General features: G+C 36.4%; 1 protein-coding gene across 2 annotated transcripts in view; it reads left to right on the top strand.

Moving 5' to 3' along the window:
- The window catches only part of FCHSD2 (FCH and double SH3 domains 2), a 256,209-nt gene that overhangs the window by 32,178 nt on the left and 201,639 nt on the right, over positions 1-22,392 (top strand). For both annotated transcript variants that reach the window (XM_070767602.1, XM_019975329.2), the window contains exon 3: positions 17,347-17,392. In XM_070767602.1, the coding sequence (XP_070623703.1) occupies positions 17,347-17,392 (46 nt within the window). The remainder of the gene's footprint in view (positions 1-17,346; positions 17,393-22,392) is intronic.

Below are 22,392 nucleotides of genomic sequence, written 5' to 3'. Positions count from 1 at the left end.
ATATAAAATAAACAGCAAGTAATAATTCATTAGCAAATGACATAAAGCAAGAAATGCACATTAAAATGATATATAACATAACCACATTTATTTAAGAATGTATTCCAATATCAAATGGCAAAGTTCAGCAGTGTAAAACTGCAATTACTTTTGCACCAGTCTAATACAAAGTGTAATGTAATATCTCATTGTGGTTTAAATTGCATTTCCATTTAGTGTATCTTGAAGTTCAGGTCTGCTAGTGACAATTTAGTTTTGTTTTATGTGAAAATTTCATCATATAGTCATTTTGAGGGTATAGTTGCTGGGTAGTGATTGCTGGCTTGACACTTTATTAAAATTGAAGTGTAGTTGGTTTACAATGTACTGTATAGCAAAGTGATTCAGTTTTATATATATATATATATATATATACACACACACACACACACACACACATATACATATGTATGTGTGTGTGTAGTCTTTTCAGATCATTTTCCATCGTAGGATGTTGAACATAGTTCCCTTTGCTATATAGTAGGACCTTGTTGTTTATCTACTTTATTTTTTATAATTTTACTTATTTGGCTGCATCAAGTTTTACTGGCTGCACGTGGGGTCTTTGTTGCACCATGTGTGATCTTTTGTTGTGGTGCATGGACTCTTTAGTTGTGGCTTGAGGGCTCAGTAGTTGCAGGACACAGGCTCTCTAGTTGTGTTGAGCAGGCTCCAGAGCTTTTGGGCTCAGTAGTTGTGGTGCATGGGCTTAGTTGCTCTGCAGCATTTGGGATCATAGTTCCCTGACCAGAGATTGAACCCTGGTCTCCTTCATTACAGGGTGGATTCTTAACCACTGGACCACCAGGGAAGTCCCGTTTATCTATTTTATATATAGTAGTGAGTACTTGTTAACACTCCTAATTTATCGCTCTCAGCCCTTTTTTTCCCTTTGGTAACTCTGTTTTCTGTGTCGTCTGTTTATGTTTTTTAAATAAGTTCATTTGTATCATTTTTTAGATTTCTTATATAAGTGATATCATAGGATATTTGCCTTTCTCTGTCGGATTTTACTTAGTATAATAATCTTCAAGTCCATCCATGCTGCTGCAAATGGCATTTTTCATTCTTTTTTATGACTGAAAGATATTCCATTTTATTTATATGCCATATCTGCTTTATCCATTCATTTGTTGATGGGCATTTAGGTTGTTTTCATACGTACTGTAAATAGTGCTGCTGTGAACATTGAGGTGCATGTATCTTTTCAAATTAAGAGTTTTCCCTGGATGTTTGCTTGCAGGTGGGATTGCCAGGTCGTATGGTAGCTCTGCTTTTAGTTTTTTGTGGAACCGCCATACTGCTTTCCATAGCAGCTGTATCAGTTTACATTTCCACCAACAGTTTGAAGTGCTCTGAAGTGTTCCCTTTTCTCCACATCCTCTCCAGCAGTATTATTTGTAGGCTTTTGATGATAGCCATTCTGACCAGTGTGAAGTGATACCTCATTGTAGTTTTGATTTGTATTTCTCTAATAGTCAACATTGTTGAGCATCTTTCCATATGCTTGTTGGCCATCTGTATGTCTTCTTTGGAGAAATGTCTGTTTAAGTCTTCTGCCCAATTTTTGATTTTTTTGCTTTTTTGATATTGAGCTGTTTGATCTATTTGTATATTTCAGAAATTAAACCCTTTTTTGTCACAGCATTTGCAGATATTTTCTCTCTGGGAAATATTTCTCACCATTCTGTAGGTGGTCTTTCATTTTGAATACATTTCCTTTGCTGTGCAAAAGCTTGTGAGTTTGTTTAGATCCCCTTTGTTTATTTTTGCTTTTATTTCTAGGATATACCACATTTCATTTATCCATTCATTAGTTGATGGATGTTTGGGTTGTTTCACTTTTGGCTATAATGAATAAGCTTTCTGGGAACATTCATGTACATGTTTTTCCCATATACGTGTGTCTTTACTTTTTTTTTTTTTTTTTTTTAACAGCAAGGCACTTTGAATAGATTGATTTTTTAATTTGTTTATTTTTGGCTGTGCTGAGTCTTCTCTAATTGTGGTGAGTTATGGCTACTCTTTGTTGTGGTATGTGGGCTTCTCACTGTGGGCCTCTCTTATTGTAAAGCACAGGCTTTAGGTGCATGGACTTCAGTACTGCAGGCTCAGTAGTTATGGAACATAGGCTTAACCTGCCACACTACATGTGAAATCTTCCTGGACCAGGAGTTGAACCCGTGTCCCCTGAATTGGCAGGCAGATTCTTAATCACTGGACTACGAGGGAAGTCCTATTTTCATTTCTTTTGAAAATATACCTACTTGTGGACTTACTTGGTGATATTTTTTTATTCTGTCTGTATTTTTATTTATTTATTTGGCTGCATGGCATGCAGGATTTTAGTTCTCTGACCAGGGATCAAACCTGTTCCCCCTGCAGTGGAAGCACAGGGTCTTAACTACTAGACAGTTAGGGAAGTCCCTTTTTTCTCTAAATGTTCAAGGAACTTCCAGACTGTTTACCAAACAGGGACTATACCATTTTATATTCCTACAACGATATATTTTTCTAATTTCTCCATGTTCTTGTCAACACTAGTTGTTGTCAGTTCAGTTTAGTCACTCAGTTGTGTCTGACTCTTCGTGATGCCATGGACCACAGCACACCAGGCCTCCCTGTCCATCACCAACTCCTGGAGTCTACTCAAACTCATCTCCATTGAGTTGGTGATGCCACCCAACCATCTCATCCTCTGTTGTCCCCTTCTCCTCCTGCCTTCAATCTTTCCCAGCATCAGGGTCTTCTCAAATGAGTCAGCTCTTTGCATCAGGTGGCCAAAGTATTGGAGTTTCCGCTTCAGCATCAGTCCTTCCAATGAATATTCAGGACTGATTCCCTTAAGGATGGACTGGTTGGACCTCCTTGCTGTCCAAGGGACTCTCAAGAGTCTTCTCCAACACCACAGTTCAAAAGCATCAATTCTTCTGTGCTCAGCCTTCTTAATAGTCCAACTCTCACATCCATACATGACTACTGCAAAAACCGTAGCCTTGACGAGACAGACCTTTGTTGGCAAAGTAGTGTCTCTGCTGTCTAGGTTGGTCATAACTTTCCTTCCAAGGAGTAAGCGTCTTTTAATTTCATGGTTGTAGTCACCATCTGCAGTGATTTTGGAGCCCCCAAAAATAAAGACAGCCACTGTTTCCACTGTTTCCCATCTATTTGCCATGAAGTGATGGGACCGGATGCCATGATCTTCGTTTTTTGAATGTTGAGCTTTAAGCCAACTTTTTCATTCTCCTTTTTCACTTTCATCAAGAGGCTCTTGAGTTCTTCACTTTCTGCCATAAGGGCCGTGTCATCTGCGTATCTGAGGTTATTGATATTTCTCCCGGCAATCTTGATTCCAGCTTGTGCCTCACCCCAGTCCAGCGTTTCTCATGATGTACTCTGCATATAAGTTAAGTAAGCAGGGTGACAATATATATATATAGCCTTGACGTACTCCTCTCCCAGTTTGGAACCAGTGTGTTGTTCCATGTCCAGTTCTAACTGTTGCTTCCTGACCTGCATACGTATTTCTCAAGAGGCAGGTCAGGTGGTCTGGTATGCCCATCTCTTTCAGAATTTTCCACAGTTTGTGGTGATCCACGCAGTCAAAGGCTTTGGCATAGTCAATAAAGCAGAAATAGATGTTTTTCTGGAACTGTCTTGTTTTTTTGGTGATCCAGCGGATGTTGGCAATTTGATCTCTGGTTCCTCTGCCTTTTCTAAAACCAGCTTGAACATCAGGAAGTTCACGGTTCACGTATTGCTGAAGCCTGGCTTGGAGAATTTTGAGCATTACTTTACTAGTGTGTGAGATTGTACATTAGTTATATCTCAGAGCCTCCCAGCAACAATAAATTCTGTCATCATTGTTGTCATCATCATCACCCCCAGTTTATAGAGAAGGAGACTGAGTGTCAGATTGGTTAAGTGACTTGCCCAAGATCAGAGTACTGAGTGATGAAATATCTGGGTTTGAACCTGTGTGTATGCCTGATTTTAAAATTTAAGTTCTGTGTTTCATTGAAAATTACTGGTATATATTGTTTGAAATCAAGTGAAATTTCATAGTGTTTCCGAGCAGTGACAGCACCTATGTAGATATTTTCTCAGTCTTTATTAGATTTGGGCAGAAATCCAGTGAATATAGGAACATGGTTTCCCTAGTTTTGATAGTTGTACTCAGTTCTCTTAAAAGTAGAAGGCAGACATCTTTCAGGATTATTTTAAATAAATGGGGCACAGCATTTTTAGTGCCTACATGTCTAGATATTTGGGAGGGAGTGTCTTTGTTTCAAGAGTTACTACTTAGAATAGATACCAAAGAAGAAGTGTAAGATTCAGTGCCTTGCAAATCTTTCAGTCTGGCTAATTAGTACAGGATGGAAGAAGGTCCACTGGGTGGAATTTCATGGTTTTTCTGATCCAGGATTATAGAAGTACTACGTGAAAAAATGGAGTTTTAAAGATCTCTTGGCTCTTCCAATAATGATATCTAGGTTAGGTTATATTTTGAAATACTTCCATAGTCAAAAATGCCCTTTTTTTGGGTTGTTTTATAAGTTAAGACCAGGATGTTTTGTGGTCACAGGGTGAAGGATACCATTTCTGAATAGAGCTAAAGTCCTGCTATATACCAAGATTTTTTCTGGCCACCTAATGATGTTTATTTTTAACCTTCTGCCAATGTACCTAAAATAAAATATATTCCACAAATAGCTTAGAATCAGCTCATACTGGGTGGTAGAAATGTGTATATTCTCATGATACTTTATATTAGTAAATTCACTTTAATAAAAGATTACTATTTAAATGTTTGAAGCTAATGTTATGAAAGTATTGAAATGCTTTTTATTTAGGAAATAGGTGCTTATTAGCCAATTACATTGTTTCATTTTATATGCATGAGGACAAATACTTTCCTGAGGAAAGAATAGTTGTATATTTACTTTTAGGAAAATAATCATATTTTCAAAGTTTCATTTCATACTTTATAAAAAATATAGAAGAATAATAGTAGCAAATTGTAAAACTTTGTTAAGGCTTAAAAAATGGCTTTGACGATGGCCTTTTTTGTTAATATAGCATCTTTTGACATTTGGTCTAGTCTTGATATATTAGCACATGTACTAAAATTTAAGTCTTCACACCTCCTATATGTTATATATCAGTGTTGTTTTAAGGAAGGAGAAAGCGAGGAAAAAGACGTCACTGTTTAATTTTATGAGTAACTGTCAGGCTGAAAGCTGTGAAAAATTTATGATGTACTATCTTTTAAATGTACAGTGTAATTCAAGTGTGAGGAATAAGATATATCTTGCACTAATGATATTTAAAGACAAATAGTAGGAGATTGTTTGCTTTAATTTGCATCCTTTAGAAATAAAAATTTTCATTTAATTAAATTGTTTGATATTTGTTCTTTGCCATGATCTCAAAAGAATGTGTGTTCCATTTCAATAAAAGATTATCTGACTAATGAATGTTTCCCACTCTTTTCCTGGCAAAGAAGACTTGGCATCTTAAATTGGATCTTAAACACGATATATCATAAATGGAAACATTTAGAGTCATGGTATTCAATGGTGAACTTGATTATGGATCTCCTGACAAAATGATTTGGCAACTTGGTTAATATTGATAAATCTTAATGAACGGTAACTTTTTTTTTCTAACTTAAAAATGCAGTTTTAGGTGGGATTTTTTAATACTTTCATTCAGGTCTTTTGTGTGAGTGTGCACATGTGCCATGAGATCAACATTTTGAAAAATGAGAGGACATAGTAATCTGTTATCATGCAACTTTTACTGAACTGAACTGATGCTATTTAAAGGATGTTATGATAAAATGCATTGGAAGAATTCTTGTGACTGTCTCATCTTAGGGCCTATTTTTTTTTTTTAACTTATTTATTAGGCTTCACCGGATCTTGGTTGCAGCATATGGGCTCTAGTTCCCTAACCAGGAATCGAACCCCAGACCCTTGCATTAGGAGCTTGGAGTTTTAGCCACTGGACCACCAAGGAAGTCCTTTTTTTTCCCCTTAGGGCCTATTCATGACAAGCTTGGTTTCCATTTCTTTGTGATAAAATTATCTGTTTTCAGGTAATTAATTTTGACATTAGTTCTCTTTATTTATACATAAAGAGACAAAGTACATCAACAGCTTAAAGGCAAAGAAATTTAAAGATGCCCAATTAATATGTCAGTTGATTAACACATGTAACTAGAGAAAAAGCAGCTCTATTTTAGGCTGCATTTAATCACTCTGAGAAGTTATGTTCCCCAGCTCTTGTGTTTGGAAGTAGGGGGCAGGGAAAGGAGGAAAGATAGTTATGTGATGAGGAAGATCATAGAGTTTTTCCAGATTTTTGAATATTGCCATCACAATTTGATGACATTGCCTTCTTTGAAATAGTTTTGAATTCTCTGAATTAAACATAGGTTATTCAGATATAGGTGCTAACAATGCATTGTATAAGGAAGAATCACCTGTGTACGTTACAAATGATTGGCCCTACTCTTAAGATGGAATAGGAAATGGTGACCCACTCTAGTTTTCTTGCCTGGAGGGTCCCATGGATGGAGGGGCCTGGCGAGCCACAGTCCATGGGATTGCAGAGAGTCAGACACAACTGAGCAACTAACACACATACTCTTAAGAATCACAGTTGGTTGATTTGGGGGAGAGATCTGGGCATATATGTATTTAAAGGCATCACAGATTATTCATATTTGTAAATAAAGATGAGAACTGGTGTTATAGGAGTTGCCTAATACACATTTCAGATCTTCTTCCTGACCTTAGGCATTCCAGGAAATATTCCCTTGGCTAAGAGATGCTATAGGAGAGGTGGATTTCTAAGATGTTTAGAATTATCAGTTGGACAGTCAGTCCTGAATAGATTATTTGTAGGTTGAAAATGTCCACAAAGGACTTCCCTGGCAGTCCAGTGGTTAAGACGCTATGCTTTTACTGCAAAGGATGCAGGTTCAGTCCCTGGTCGGGGAATTGAGATCCCACATGCCACATGGTGCAGGCGAAAAAAGAGAACATGTCAGCGAAATAATGTGTGACTTTTCAAGTTTATTTTACTTTTAACAAAACCTTGTTAGATTAGTAAGAAGGTGCTGGTCTCCTTTGTTATTGTTTTTCTTCCTTTCATGTGTACATGATTTTTAAAACTATATCTATAATGACTTAATTATTTTGTTTTTGGTGAAACAAGGAAGGATGAGTAGTTTTATAATTTTAATTCTCTGATTCTCAAAGTGTGTTTCCTAGATTAGTAGTATCTGTACCGACTAGGAACTTGTTAGAAGTACAGTTTGGGGGCAAAATGAGGATTATAGTTTGGAAGATAGCCTCTCAGATAGCCCCAAGGAACCGCTCTGAGGAGGTAAGAGGAAAGATCAGCTGTATGTGATTTTGGTGAAGGGCGATATGTGCAATTAAGCATACATTTTGGTAGAAGGTTGCTGCTAGTCACAAGAAGGTTGCTACTAGTCACAAGAAGCAGATGTCTCTGTTAATGATTTTAGTGCTTTTCTAGATGGGAGAAAATGTAAGAAATCGGGCTCATAAAATCTTCTCCTGAAGATATCTAACTAACAGGACTTTAGAAGTCCTGTTCTGCCAGTTTTTTCCAGAGAACAGAGTGCCTGATTCCTTATCTCCACCTTGAACTCCTTTCAGGCTGTTTGAAGTTTAGCAGCTGTGTTGGCAGTGACCTAATCCTTGTAGAGGCAGATGGTAAGGGACAATTTTTGGTTAGCTCAGTCCCCTCATTGTCATAAATTCTACTTTGGTTTGGGAGGCACTTCATGACCATTTCTGTTTTGTCCCATGGTGCTAGGAATGCTCATTCCTAGGTGAGGCAGGGATTTTGTTGATAGTCACAAAATGCGCTTTTACTGGACTGCTGCTGCTGCTGCTAAGTCACTTCAGTCGTGTCCAACTCTGTGCGACCCCATAGACGGCAGCCCACACCAGGCTCCCCCGTCCCTGGGATTCTCCAGGCAAGAACACTGGAGTGGGTTGCCATTTCCTTCTCCAATGCATGAAAGTGAAAAGTGAAAGTGAAGTCGCTCAGTCGCATCCGACTCCCAGCGACCCCATGGACTGCAGCCTACCAGGCTCCTCCGTCCGTGGGATTTTCCAGGCAAGAGTACTGGAGTGGGGTGCCATCGCCTTCTCCATTTACTGGACTAGGTCCTGTTAATAGTAGCTGAAGTCTCTGGACCACCTGTCACACCACCTGGTATGGTCCAGGAAATGATTCCCTCTGTTGCTTCTTCCCATATGTAAACTGTTACAATCATTGACCTTATATAGAACTATTTAGTCAGCTGCTTCAAGTCACCTAGTAGTCATTTTATCAGAGGCTCATGCACACATTTGGTAATGCAAGAAAGAATAATTTTGCAAAACAGGCAAAATACAAATAATATAGCTAGTAGTGTTAGTAAGGTCATAAGAATTTAAGCCAAGAACTTCTGCTAGGTGTTGCCTAGTGTATTCTCAGATCATTTTACTTAGCCTGTTCTGTACCAATCCTTATCTTTGGGGAGATTATATTTTGGTATTATTCATAGGCACCCAGCCCAATTTCCTAGTATTATTAATATGGTTTCTTGATTCCCAACATGAGGGGAATCTTAAATCTAAATGACTGCAGCCTGGTGTTAACCACATAAATCCATTCCACAATTGAGGGAGGTTATATTCTTTGGCTGAAATTTTGCTTGTTGTTCTGATTGAGTTTGAGTGACCCTGAAAACAAATTTGTGTTTATGGCCAGGGTCATACACAGCAGGTATTATTAATTGGCCAGGTGAGGGTATCCCACCTAATAACATCGGCTAGTTGCCTGAACAGAATTATATCTTTTTTCTAGAGCAAATTTCCTAAGGGCTATTCAGTTAGAGCCTTGGAGTGGAGAAATCCACCAGGGTAGCCCGAAAGTACTGGATACAGGTAATTGACCATAAAGCTAACAATTAGATTAACTTTAACTGTGTATAAGGTTGTGAAATGCATTTAGTTAGCAAGCAAAGATGTGAGCAGTTACCAAAGTAATTGGTATACAGGCCTGGTCTTGCATCTTGGATCACCTGTCTACTTCAGATGTTGTCATCTTCTCATCCTGGCTTGGTAGTGTCTTCTCTGTTTGGGCCTTGTTTTAAGGTCAGCTACCCTCTCTATAGGCCAATCCATGCAGGGACTTGTTCTAAGTGTAAATATTAATTCAAGAGTCTGTTCCCTTCAGTTTTGCTGTGCAGGAGGTAGTTAAGAGTATTTGATGTGTCCTCCATCTAGGTGAGAGATTGCTCTTTAAATTATGTCTCTTCTAGTATACACAATACCGTGGTTTCAGGTCATGGGCATCTGATTTTCATCCAAAGATTATTTAGATAAGCTTTAGAAACAAACAAAATTTTAATAATTCAATTAAACTTTTAATAGACTTTATTTTTTACAATAATAAAACATAACAGCAAGGAGCTGTCGGAGAAGTAAGTCTTAGGTAGTAAATACAGACCTCAATTAACAAACCTAGAGTTTAATATCCACTGAAACATAATACTTTTCTCTCTCAAAATTACCCTCGTTTCTACTGAATATAGCCAAATTAAGACTCATTTGTTTGCAAAATAAATCTGGTTTCAATAAACTTGGCCTGATGATTTATATAATTGATCACATGGGGTTTTTAAAAATTGGCTTTGCTGAAACTTTTTATAAGGAATTTCAGATTAAACTTTTTAAAAGTAAAAGAAGCCAGCTTTTCTGGCCACTTAGATCCAGGAAAGCCATGCCAAAGGCCTGTCACATATTTCACCTTCAGATCTAGGTGAATTCCTCCCTTTTTGAAGTCCCCCAAGTGCGTGTGGATCACAATAAACTGTGGAAAATTCTTAAAGAGATGGCAATACCAGACCATCTGACCTGTCTCTTGAGAAACCTGTATGCAGGTCAGGGAGCAACAGTTAGAACTGGACCTGCTGGAAAAACAGACTGATTCCAAATAGGAAAAGGAGTACGTCAAGGCTGTATATTGTCATCCTGCTTATTTAACTTCTATGCAGAGTACATCATGAGAAACGCTGGACTGGAAGAAGCACAAGCTGGAATCAAGATTGCCGGGAGAAATATCAATAACCTCAGATATGCAGATGGTACCACCCTTATGGCAGAAAGTGAAGAGGAACTAAAAAGCCTCTTGATGAAAGTGAAGGAGGAGAGTGAAAAAGTTGGCTTAAAGCTCAACATTCAGAAAACTAAGATCTTGGCATCTGGTTCCATCACTTCATGGGAAATAGATGGGGAAACAGTGGAAACAGTGTCAGATTTTATTTTTTTGGGCTCCGAAATCACTGCAGATGGTCACTGCAGCCATGAAATTAAAAGACGCTTACTCCTTGGAAGGAAAGTTATGACCAACCTAGATAGCATATTTAAAAGCAGAGACATTACTTTGCCAACAAAGGTCCATCTAGTCAAGGCTATGGTTTTTCCAGTAGTCATGTACGGATGTGAGAAAGCTGTGAAGAAAGCTGAGTGCCGAAGAATTGATGCTTTTGAACTGTGGTGTTGGAGAAGACTCTTGAGAGTCCCTTGGACTGCAAGGAGGTCCAACCAGTCCATCCTAAAGAAGATCAGTCCTGGGTGTTCATTGGAAGGACTGATGTTGAAGCTGAAACTCCAATACTTTGGCCACCTCATGCAAAGAGTTGACTCATTGGAAAAGACCCTAATGCTGGGATGGATTAGAGGCAGGAGGAGAAGGGGAGGACAGAGGATGAGATAGCTGGATGGCATCACCGACTTGATGGACATGAGTTTGGGTAGACTCCAGGAGTTGGTGATGGACAGGGAGGCCTGGCGTGCTGTGATTCATGGGGTCGCAGAGAGTCAGACATGACCGAGCGACTGAACTGAACTGAAATACCTTGAGATTCTTGCCCCTGTTAGGAGATGGCCTTCCTAATTTATCTGATAAAACTGCTGGTAACTTGAGCGTTTTCAGCTTCTGGGAGGATCAGGTAGAGGAAAAAGATAAATGTTTCAATTCTGCTTACAAAGGTATAATTGCCAAATTTCTGTAAGTCATAATTAGCTTGAGGGGAGGGATTTCCTTATATCTGGAAAACAGATTTAAAACTAATAATGTTTCAAACAAAAATCAGTGTGCTACTTGTGAGTTTAATTCCTCTAGGAGTCACCCTCGAGTCATTTCAGCCCTCTTAAGTGGCTCAGTTTCTCCTTTGTTAGTCTGAGACCACTGTGGATATTCAGATCACTGAATGGCCAATTCTTCATGACCTGTCCACCCTCCACCCCAGGTGAGAGCAAGTCTTAATGAGTGGGTTTCACTATGGGACCACTGCATGGTATGAGGACTCTGCGTACATCACTCATATTTCAGTTTCCCGAGGAAGCTGTAACCGATGGGGAGGAATCTTGTCCCTCTTCTTCGGAGCGAGGCTCACATGTAATATCTTTACTTTTATCTCAACAAATTCTGTCAATACATTTTTCTAAATTTGGCTATAGTTGCTTCACAATCTTATGTTAGTTTCTGCTGTACCATGAAGTGAACCAGCTCTTATGTATCCATATATCCCCCTTGTCACTGTTAGAGCACTTGCTGAAATCTTAACCAATACTAATGTGATGGTATTAGTCAGTGGGCCTTAGGAAGGTACTTACATTCAATTTTTGGTATCATTAGGTTTTTCTAGTACTCATGTTCTGATGTGAGTGAGAGGACTAAAATTCATGCTTGAATTTTACCTTATGGTTAAAGAAGAACTGGTTAAAGAACATCAGTCCTTTTCAGAATCTTCAAAAAAACAGAAAATGAGGGAACACGCCTAACTCTATGATGTCCTTATTACCTTGATAACCAGTCAAAGATACCACAAAAAACTACAGATCAGTATCCCATATGAACATTGATGTAAAAATCCTTAACAAATACTAGCAAACTGAGTCCAACAACACATTAGAAGGGTTATACACTATGACAAAGAAAAATTGATTCAGGAATGCAAAAGTTCAACATAAAAAAATCAAGGAATAGAATGAAAGGAGAAAAAAAATCACATGAACATTTCAGTAGAGGCAGAAAAAGCATTTGACAAAATTCAGTACCCTTTCATGGTAAAAACACTCAGTAAACTAGGAATTGAAGGAAGCTTCCTTAATATGATAAAGGGCACATATGAAAAACCCACAAGTAACATTATACTCAGTGGTGAAAGGCTAAAAAGCTTTCCTCCTAAGGGGACAAGCCTGGCAGCCCACTCTCACCACTGCTTCTCTCTTGTGACTTTTTGACACTCTATAAGCATATCTGGAAGCAGTGTTTGCCTCACTGGGGTTTTTGGTTTGTTTTTTAAGTTTTAAAAATTCATCTGCTCTCTGGCAGCACTTTTCTCATGAATGTTTCTCAGCTACTCTCTTTTTCTTGTGCCTTTTTTTCTTCTTAAAATTTTATATTTGCATAGATCTATTCTTGCTCCCTTTGGGGTTATTTTTGAATGAACAGGGTTTTTCCTGTACAACTTTCTAGGATACCAAACTTTTTAGAATACCAACTTTTTAGGGAAGTTACAGTCTTTCACATTTACAGTCATTTTTGTTGTACCAGGGTTGAGTGTATGAGTTGTTTTATTTCTCCTCAGCCGGAGAAGGTTGGCTACTGCAGGACCATGCATAGTACAGGCTCTCTCATATTTTTTTCCTACTACACCAGCAATCTAATTTCTACCAGTGTAAATTGTTTGTGTGATTTCTAATTTAATACTTTCTCCTCTATTTCTTCAAACTAAACAGCAAAGCTTCCTCCACCAGCCTATGTCCCTTGTTCTTGTTGTTGGGAATGTGGTTTAAATTTTATACCTCAGTAAGTGCAGTTGAAGAAATGTACTCCCCACATCTTTTTGAGTTTTGTAACCTCGTGCCTTATATTTTACCCTCTTTCTCCAATTTAATTGTCTCTCCTCAGGCCTCTCTTCCACTTACATTTCATGTTTCCTAGTTTTATTGGAGATCATGTTTGCATTTTGTTTTTTATTCTATTTGTTGCTTTTGGGTAATTTCTGAGAGGAGAAGGGAGATTCTGACTTTATTATTTAAGACCAGAAGTACTTTAAATATATTTTTTGGTAGTGCTTTGCATATTTAATATTTTAACTGGATTAAATTTCATAATTATAAACTATGGGTGTGATATTTTCACTTAGTAAATACTTTTCTAGTGTTTGCTGTGTACCAAGTCTAAGTGCTTTACCAATATGTACTCATTTAATCCTCATAATAATCCTATATGAGATAGATGTTCTTTTTATTCCTATTTCATGATAGGAAACTGAAACATGATCAGGAAAATTAACTTGCCCAAGGTTACCTAATTAATAAGAAATAAAAATGCTTTCTACTTTTCACTCTATGCCTATAGTATTTGTGGATCTTGGCATCATTTGTTTATCTTATACTGATAAATACCTTGAGAGCAGAGTCCATGTCTCATTCATTTTTACACACCCAGTGCATATTTAGTAGAATACCTGAAATTCAGAAGATGCTCAATGAATGTTGTTGGTGAATTAATATTTTTTATTAGGAGCAAAATAATTTTCTCTCTGTCAGATTTGTATAACTTCAGTTGTTCATTCTACTTGCCTTGTTCAAAATAAACTTTTTTTTTTGTATTCTCATGTCATCATTTTAATGCTATTGCCATATTTTTGGTAATAATATCTCTAAAAACAGGTGCTATATTCCAGGACAAAACTGTAAAGTTTTCTTTATGAAAGAGTCACCAGTGTCCTGATAAATAACTAGTAGTTCCCTTACCCCAGTTTGCTATCTGTGCTAATGAATGATTTTTTATTCTGATGTTATTGTTCAACTTTGTTATTTGTAAAATAAGAGGTCAACTAACTCAGAGTAGTAGAAATGTGGTGATCATCTTACAGTTCATTTGTTTTTCTTGCTCAGTTTTATTCCACTGTAAGAATGTATCACTGTTTGTTGGCCTACTGTCCCACTGGTATAATTTCCTGTTTAGGGCTATTTATGAATAAAAGTGCTATAAATATTTTTGTTAAGTGTTTTTGTGGACATTTGTTATCATTTCTCTTGGTAAATTTCTAGCATTAGAAATATGTCAAGATGGATGTTTAGTTACGTAAGAATATATTTTTTTCTTTTCCCTCAAAATGGTTGTACCATTTTATATTCCCACAAACAACATGTAGAGTTTCATTGCGTTTTATGATACTTATCAGTCTTTTTAATTTTAGCCATTGTGGTGGGTGTGTTTATTTTTAATATTCATCATTATGGTTTTGATGTCCCATCTCTACTACCACCATTAATAAATTGGATGTTCTTAGGTGTTCTGCTTATCCTGGTGATGAATTACAGAGTTAGGGAGTCCCTAGACAACTCTCACTCCTGATACCAATTGCAGATCTGGAGGCCTCCTAAGACCTCCTCACTTAACAGACTATTTTCTAAAACAGGTGTCCCATGTTACATTGCTGTAAGCACTGTATGAGAGTTTTCAGTTCTCTAGGTCCTTGTTGGCACTTGTTTTTGTTCATCTTTTAGTAATAGCAGCCATTAATATTTTAAAAGAGATTTTATGAGAAACTGATGTTGACTATTAACAAATGCCTTTACGTCTTATATGAAGATTATCAGAAGATTTTTTGCTCTATTCTCTTGCTATCAGTTCAGTTCAGTTCAGTCATTCAGTCATGTCTGACTCTCTGCGACCCCATGAATCGCAGCACACCAGGCCTCCCTGTCCATCACCAACTCCTGGAGTCTACCCAAACTCATGTCCATCAAGTCGGTGATGCCATCCAGCTATCTCATCCTCTGTCCTCCCCTTCTCCTCCTGCCTCTAATCCATCCCAGCATTAGGGTCTTTTCCAATGAGTCAGCTATTCGCACGAGGTGGCCAAAGTATTGGAGCTTCAGCTTCAACATCAGTCCTTCCAATGAACACCCAGGACTGATTTCCTTTAGGATGGACTGGTTGGATCTTCTTGCAGTCCAGGGGACTCTCAAGAGTCTTCTCCAACACCACAGTTCAAAAGCATCAATTCTTCTGTGCTCAGCTTTCTTTATAGTCCAACTCTCACATCCACACACGACCACTGGAAAAACCATAGCCTTGACTAGACAGACCTTTGTTGGCAAAGTAATGTCTCTGCTTTTTAATATGCGGTCTAGGTTGGTCATAACTTTCCTTCCAAGTAGTAAGCATCTTTTAATTTCATGGCTGCAATCACCATCAGCAATGATTTTGGAGCCCCAAAAAATAAAGTCAGCCACTGTTTCCACTGTTTCCCCTATGGTAAAATCCATAAAAAAATTTGCTATCTTAACTGTTTATAAGTGTAGAGTTTAGTGCTGTTAAGTACATTCATTTTGTTCCACTGCCACGACCATCCATCTTCAGGACTCTCTGCATCTTGCAAAACTGAAACTCTGTGCTTCTTAAGTAATAACTACTTTATCCCCTCTTCTTAGCTCCTGGAAACTACCATTCTACTTTGTGTCCATGTGATTTTGACTGCTCTAAGTCAAATCTTACATAAATGATAACATACAGTATTTGTCTTCTTGTGACTGATTTATTTCACTCAGCATAATGATCTCAGAGATCTCACAGTTCATTTGTGTTGTTGTGTATGTCAGAATTTCCTTCCTTTTTAAATTTAAATAATAGTTATTCATCCAAAACAAATGTAGCAAAGTCTTAAATACTTTCAGTTTTTATATGAGATGAATAGTTATGTTGGTAAATTTAAATAATTATTAAAATGAGTTTTGTTTTATTGCTTTTTTTCTATTCCAGCTCTTTTCTGTATATTTTTCACTTTTCACTTTGATATCTCTGCCTTATTGAAGTGTTTTTAAGAACACAGATACCTGACACCTCAGAGAAAAGCCTTTAAACCCAATATGCATGCATGTGTGCTAAGTTGCTTCAGTCATGTCCAACTCTTTGTGATCTGATGCACTGTAGCCCACCAGGGTCTTCTGTCTATGGGATTCTCCAGGGAAGAATACTGGAGTGGGTTGCCATGCCGTCCTCCAGTTAAACTCAATATATTCAAGGTAAATTGTTAATGTTATCATGTTTCATTGACTCTACCTTGCCTGTGGTTTGTAAAAAGTGAAAGTGAAAAGTTGCTGAGTCGAGTTGGACTCTTTGCAACCCCATGGACTGTAGCAGCCCACCAGGATCCTCTCTGTCCATGGAATTCTCCAGGCAAGAACACTGGAATGGGTAGCCATTCCCTTCTCCAGGGGATCTTCCTGACCCAGGGATTGAACCTGGGTCTCCTGCATTGCAGGCAGATTCTTTACCACTAGCGGTGGTTTGTAAGGTCCACTGGTATTTCATGTACTGTTAAGATAGAAGAAAATACTGCTAATTACTTAAAAAATGAATAATAATATCATAAAATGGGGCTTCCCTGGTGGTGCTAGTGGTAAAGAATTTACCTGCCAATCCAGGAGATGCAAGAGATGTGGGTTCGATTCCTGGGTTGGGAAGATCCCTTGGAGAAGGGCATGGCAACCCACTCTAGTATTCATGCCTGGAGAATCCCATGGACAGAGGAACTTGTCAAAATTGTTTACTGTAAAATCTATGAAATATAATACATGTGTGAAAAAGGCTCTCATCATACTATAACATGTGGTCCCCTTGTACTTTGTTGACTCTTATAAAAGACTAGAATGAAGGAAATTATTTGACTATTTCATGTTGAGAAGCTGATAAAAACTTGATTTTTGTCTTGTTTTCTGTGGTTCCCTCTATGTTATATTCAGTAAACATTTTTATACCTACTATGCACTAGCCATACTGATGACAGTAGCTAACGTGCACACACACACATATATCCACACCTGTCTTTTACTCTGTGCTAGACACTATTTTGAGCACTTTATATATTGTCATTTATTAAATTTTACATTATCCCTATGAGGTAGATACTATACCCATTTTACCAAATAGAAACCTGAGGCACAGAGAAATCAAGTGACTTGACCAAGGTCATACAGCTAATAAGTGGTGGAGCTAGGATTTGAATGTCCTAAGATTGTCTTAACTCCAGTCTATGGTGTCAGTGGTATTCTTAGATACATAGATCATTGACATATTGTGCCTTCCCTCAACACAGCTTATGAAACAGTGTTTGAGGGTATGTTGATAACTTTGCATAAAATTATTATTATTTTTTCGGTAACGAATTTTTACTTTTATTTGTGTTTTTAGGACATTCAGTCAGAAGAAGGCTGCTATTGAAAGAGAGTATGCACAGGTAAGCTGGCAAGAGGAGGTCCCCATCCTCTCATCCTTCTTTGGCTTACGGGCAGATATGGTTGTTGGAGAGAAGCATTGGTATCCCTGCGTTCTCCTCTTCTTTGGCTCTCTCACTTTTTCCCTCCTTTTACTCCATTTGAATCTTCAGATGAGGAACTGAGTTGCTTCTTACTACAAAGAAGTTTATGAACATTCTGTGAGAAAATAATATTCACAATATTCTGAAGTATTTACAAGTATAAATAATAGTGAATAGATTTTATAAGTATATATATTCACAACCGTACATTTCATCCCTACGACTCATTTATTTTGTAACTGAAAGTTTGCTCCATTTGATTTCTCTCACCTGTTTTACTTACCTGGTTACTTGTCTCATAAAAAGCTTTTTCGAATAATCCAGGTTTTTTTCTTCATGATTAGATTTAGGTTAAATTTTTAACAAAAATACTGCACAGGTGATGTTGAGCCTAATGAGGTTTTTTGGTTTGTTGTGACAGATAAACTAGAGCACATCCCTGATATTGCCAATTTTCTAGCCTGATTGAATCTTTAACAGTGATAGCAGACCATTTTATCATTTATCAGTTTTCAAGATCAGTTTTCATGCCTTTTCTGTTTTTTGGTTTTTTTTTTTGCGCTAAAAAAAATGAATATTTGTTATGTTAAAAACATTTGCAAGGCATAATTAAAAATTAAACATCTGAGAATGTTTTAATTTTAACTTACACATTTCAGTTTAAATTATTAAATTTTTTAAAATGTCAAAGTTGGTGTATTCTTAGCTTTCATTTATACACATTTAAAAATCCACTGAAAATCAGAACATTTATCTCTTGCTGTGGAAATTTCCTTTAGAGAGTCTGCTTGTTGTTAAATTGAAAGTATGTGGAACGTTTATGCTGCCACCTATCTAATGGATAATATTTGATAATGACACTTCCTTTCTGGGACATTCCATAGTTTTGGCTATTTGTTGTTGGTACATCATCTAAACAATCAAGACTATTTAAATATATTTAAGAAATGGGATCATAATTTATATGAACAACTTCTTTGAATTTTTAGTTTTCTTTATCAATTTTACCAATTTTAAAGCAGTCTTTTAAAATATGGTAGTTGTGTTTTTTGTTTCTTTCTTGTATTTAATATTCTTTTTTTCCATGTGCTATATAATAGGTCTTTGTTGGTTATCCATTTATAGCAGTGTATTTAATATTCTTTTAAGTATTTAATATTTTGGTTCATCTCTGTCAGGAGCTAAGTCTTATGAATATTGATAATTTCCTTAGTTGAACTGTAGGTGAATGGGGAATCTATGCTCTATAAGGAATTACTCTAATTTTCTTATAAAAGTATTATTTTAAAATTAGTTTACTTAAAGATATACCACTTTTCATGTGTTGAGAAAATATTTTGAGCACTCTTCCAGCTTTTGTGGATATGCGTGCCAAAAAAAGAAGAAGAAAAGTCCTAGTACTTACAGAACTTCTATGGTTGTGTATTAACTTCCAATTAAATGTATTAAATTCATTCTCTTCAGGGAGTTCCCTGGTGGTCCAGTGGTTAGGACTCTGCACTCTGTCAAGGGTTTGATTCCTGTTTGGAGAACTAAAATTCCATAGGCTGTGAAGTGCTGCCAAAAAGAATAATAATAAAATTTAAAAATAAAAAATAAAAAAAATTCTCTTCAAAACAACTGATGTGGCATTATAGTCAATTGAAAAGAATGAAGTTATTCATAGAAGTTATTACTTATGGTATATGTTGTCATCGTCTACACAAAGAATTAATGCGCCAAAAAGTTTGAGTATTATTTGTGAGATTTAGAGATCATACAGATGAGCTGTTCCAATAAAAAAAATATGAAGGAAAAGAATTTAAGTGGGATTGATCAGATGACAGCAACTTTAAAAATAGTACCTTGAGTACATGCAACCCACTCCAGTGTTCTTGCCTGGAGAATCCCAGGGATGGGGGAGCCTGGTGGTCTGCCGTCTATGGGGTCGCACAGAGTTGGACACAACTGAAGTGACTTAGCAGCAGCAGCAGCAGCAGCAGCAGCAAGTACATACAGACTAAACTTGTAATATGTTTTTAGGGGAATGTTAGAAGAAAGAAAGAAAACAATACTGTATATCCTTATTTACACTTGAAGGAATTTGAGCCCTAAATTTTTTCAGGTTTCTTGCTACTTTCAATTTCCTATAAGAACATTAATGTTTTATTTTTAAGCACGGTTTGTGAAATTCATTTTGTAATTCTCCAGAAATAATAGATGTATGGCATATCTATTTATACAAATAGAGCAAATGAATTTCTAAAAACAGAGAAGCAATGTGAGTCATTAAACAGCATTAAGTATTAGGGTAAAATTTAGTCTGGCTTTTGACTACAGTTAGCTAACCACTGAGGTATTGGTAAAATTATTTGGAATACTCAAACTGAAGTTGCTAAAGGCGAGTTCTGTGTATTAATATACTTCCTGTAGTCTTTGGCAGAATGCTGGTAGTGAAGGAAGGATACAAAAGGTTACTGTGGCTGGAGAGAAAGAGCAGGAAAAGTTTGTGGGCTTTAAGGGCGGCTCCTTGTCTGAGGACAAACACAGAGCAAATACGGACACCCTGTCAAAAAGCCTGTGGTATCATACAGTCACACCTCAAGTGCAACTTTTTGCTATTTTTATTCTTTTAAGAAAGAAATTTATGAAGAGTTGGGCATACTACCCACTATCCTGTGTGTGTGGCAGGGTTCTGTTTTGGTGAATTTGCTCACAGTAAAAGTTTCAAATGTAACTTAATCTAGCTGTGTACAGTTAGCTTTCTGGCCATTGCTCTTAAAGAATCATTGGTAAAGTTATTTAAAACACTGGACTATATACTTGGAGTTTTCTATTTTGCTAGCCTTGTCCTGTAGAGCAATAAAGATAACTATCTTGAGAAAAAGTTGAGGATTATTTTCTGTGTTCATGTTGATACTTATGTTTTAAAATTATTTTACTTTTGAACTCCTTAACTTATGCAACAATAATTAGAAATAAATTTTGGGAGAAAAGCAGACAGATTTTTTTCCTCGAAATTCTTGATATACATAGTTTGATTTTTAAAGTTTTAAGAACTATTAGGAGAAACAGTGGTAGATCTGAGTAAACATTAGTATTCTTTGGCATGTAGATTTGCTATTATAGTTTAGTATTTTTTTAAGAAACTTTGTTATATTTAGTTTTATTATCTTGCTTGTTTATTTGTTTTAATTTTAAGAACTTATTTAGCTCTGATCACACATATAATTGAGGATTTATATGCAGGATATACTTTAAAATTTTATTTTTTATTTTTTCATTGAAGTATAATCAATTTACAATATTTTATTAGTTTCCCAGTGTACATACAGTATAGTGATTGAGTTTCTTGCATATTATATTCCATTATACGTTATTATAAGAAATTAGGTATAATTCCCTGTGCTGTACAGTAAATCCTTATTGCTGATCTATCTTATGTATAGTAGTTTGTTAATTTTATACCCCTAATTTGTTCCTTCCTCCTTTCCTCTTCCCTTTTGTAACCACAAGTTTGTTTTCTATGTCTTCGAGTCTCTTTTTGTTTTGCCTATACCTTGATTTGTATTTTTAGATTCCACATATCAGTGGTATTATACTGTATTTTCTTTCTCTGTGTGACTTACTTACGAAGCGTTATGTTCTCTAGGTGTGTCTACAGTGCTGCAAATGGAGGTATTTCATTCTTCTTTATGGTTGAGTTCATATTCCAGTGCATGTGCCACATGTGTGTATCTCATATCTTCTTAACCCAGTTGTTCCTTGATGGGCACTTGGGTTGCTTCCATGTTATCATGGCTGTTGTAAATGGTGCTGCTGTGAACATTGAGATGCATATATCTTTTCAAATTAGTGTTTTCATTTTTTCCTCATACAGATCCAGGAGTGGAATTGTTGGATCATGTGGTAGTTCTATCTTTAGTTTCTTGAGGAACCTCCATACTGTTTTTCATAGTGGCTACAACAATTTACATTCCCACCAACCATGTAGAAGGGTTCTCTTTTCTTTAATGGCTGGCTCCTTAAAGGGAAAAAGTGAAAAATGACAGGAGGGAAAACTATTAAGTCTGAGAACGAGAAAGAAAAAGAATTGAAGAAAAGAAAACAGAGCCTAAAGAAACTGTGTGATACTGTCAAACAGACTAATTATACATTGTAGGAGTCCCAGAAGGAGAAGAGAAAAGGTTAGAACTAGGCTTTGAGTGGTGTTATATCATGTTTGAACAGGGTATATTCTGCTTAGTTTTTTTTTAAAAGAACTTTTAAATAAGGATAGTGGATATAGCAGGACAATACACTATTTGCATTGTTAAATAGGAATATTTTTTGATGTTATCATAAATGAGATTGTTTTCTTAGTTTTCTTTTTATATAGGTTGTTGATATAAAGAAGCACAACTAATTTTAGTATGTTGATTTTTGTTTTCTTCAACTTTAATAAATTCATTTATTCTGATAGTTTTTTTTTTTTAAATAGAGTCTTTAGCATTTTCTGCATATGGGATTATGTATTTGTAAACAGATAATTTTGCTTTTTCCTTTCTGATTTGGATGCTTTTTCTTTATTTTTTATTGTCTGATTGCTCTTGCTAGTACTTCCAGCATTATGTTGAATAGAAGTGGCAAGAGTGGGCACCTTATGTAAGTTGTGTATATAACTTTTTAATCATGTTTTGGACTAGTAAGTTTTAAAGTCAGGAATCTAGTCAGTTAATTTTTAGGTGATTGATGGGCAAATTGTGATGATATCTAGTTATAACAATGTTACATTAATATGTTACATCTGAGATTGTCTATTTAAAATAGAATATTGGCATATGTAATATATGTATGTTTACATATTACTATGTAATGCCTGATTTTCAGAGTCATTTGTGCAGTAATAACCTCAGATCTTAATGCCAAGTTGCTATAGCATAAGCCTGACTGGTTTCATG

This window comes from Bos indicus, chromosome 15, assembly GCF_029378745.1.
Source record: "Bos indicus isolate NIAB-ARS_2022 breed Sahiwal x Tharparkar chromosome 15, NIAB-ARS_B.indTharparkar_mat_pri_1.0, whole genome shotgun sequence".
Lineage (NCBI taxonomy): Eukaryota > Metazoa > Chordata > Mammalia > Artiodactyla > Bovidae > Bos > Bos indicus.
Note: the sequence above shows the minus strand (reverse complement) of the source record. Positions and strands in the feature narration are given on the sequence as shown.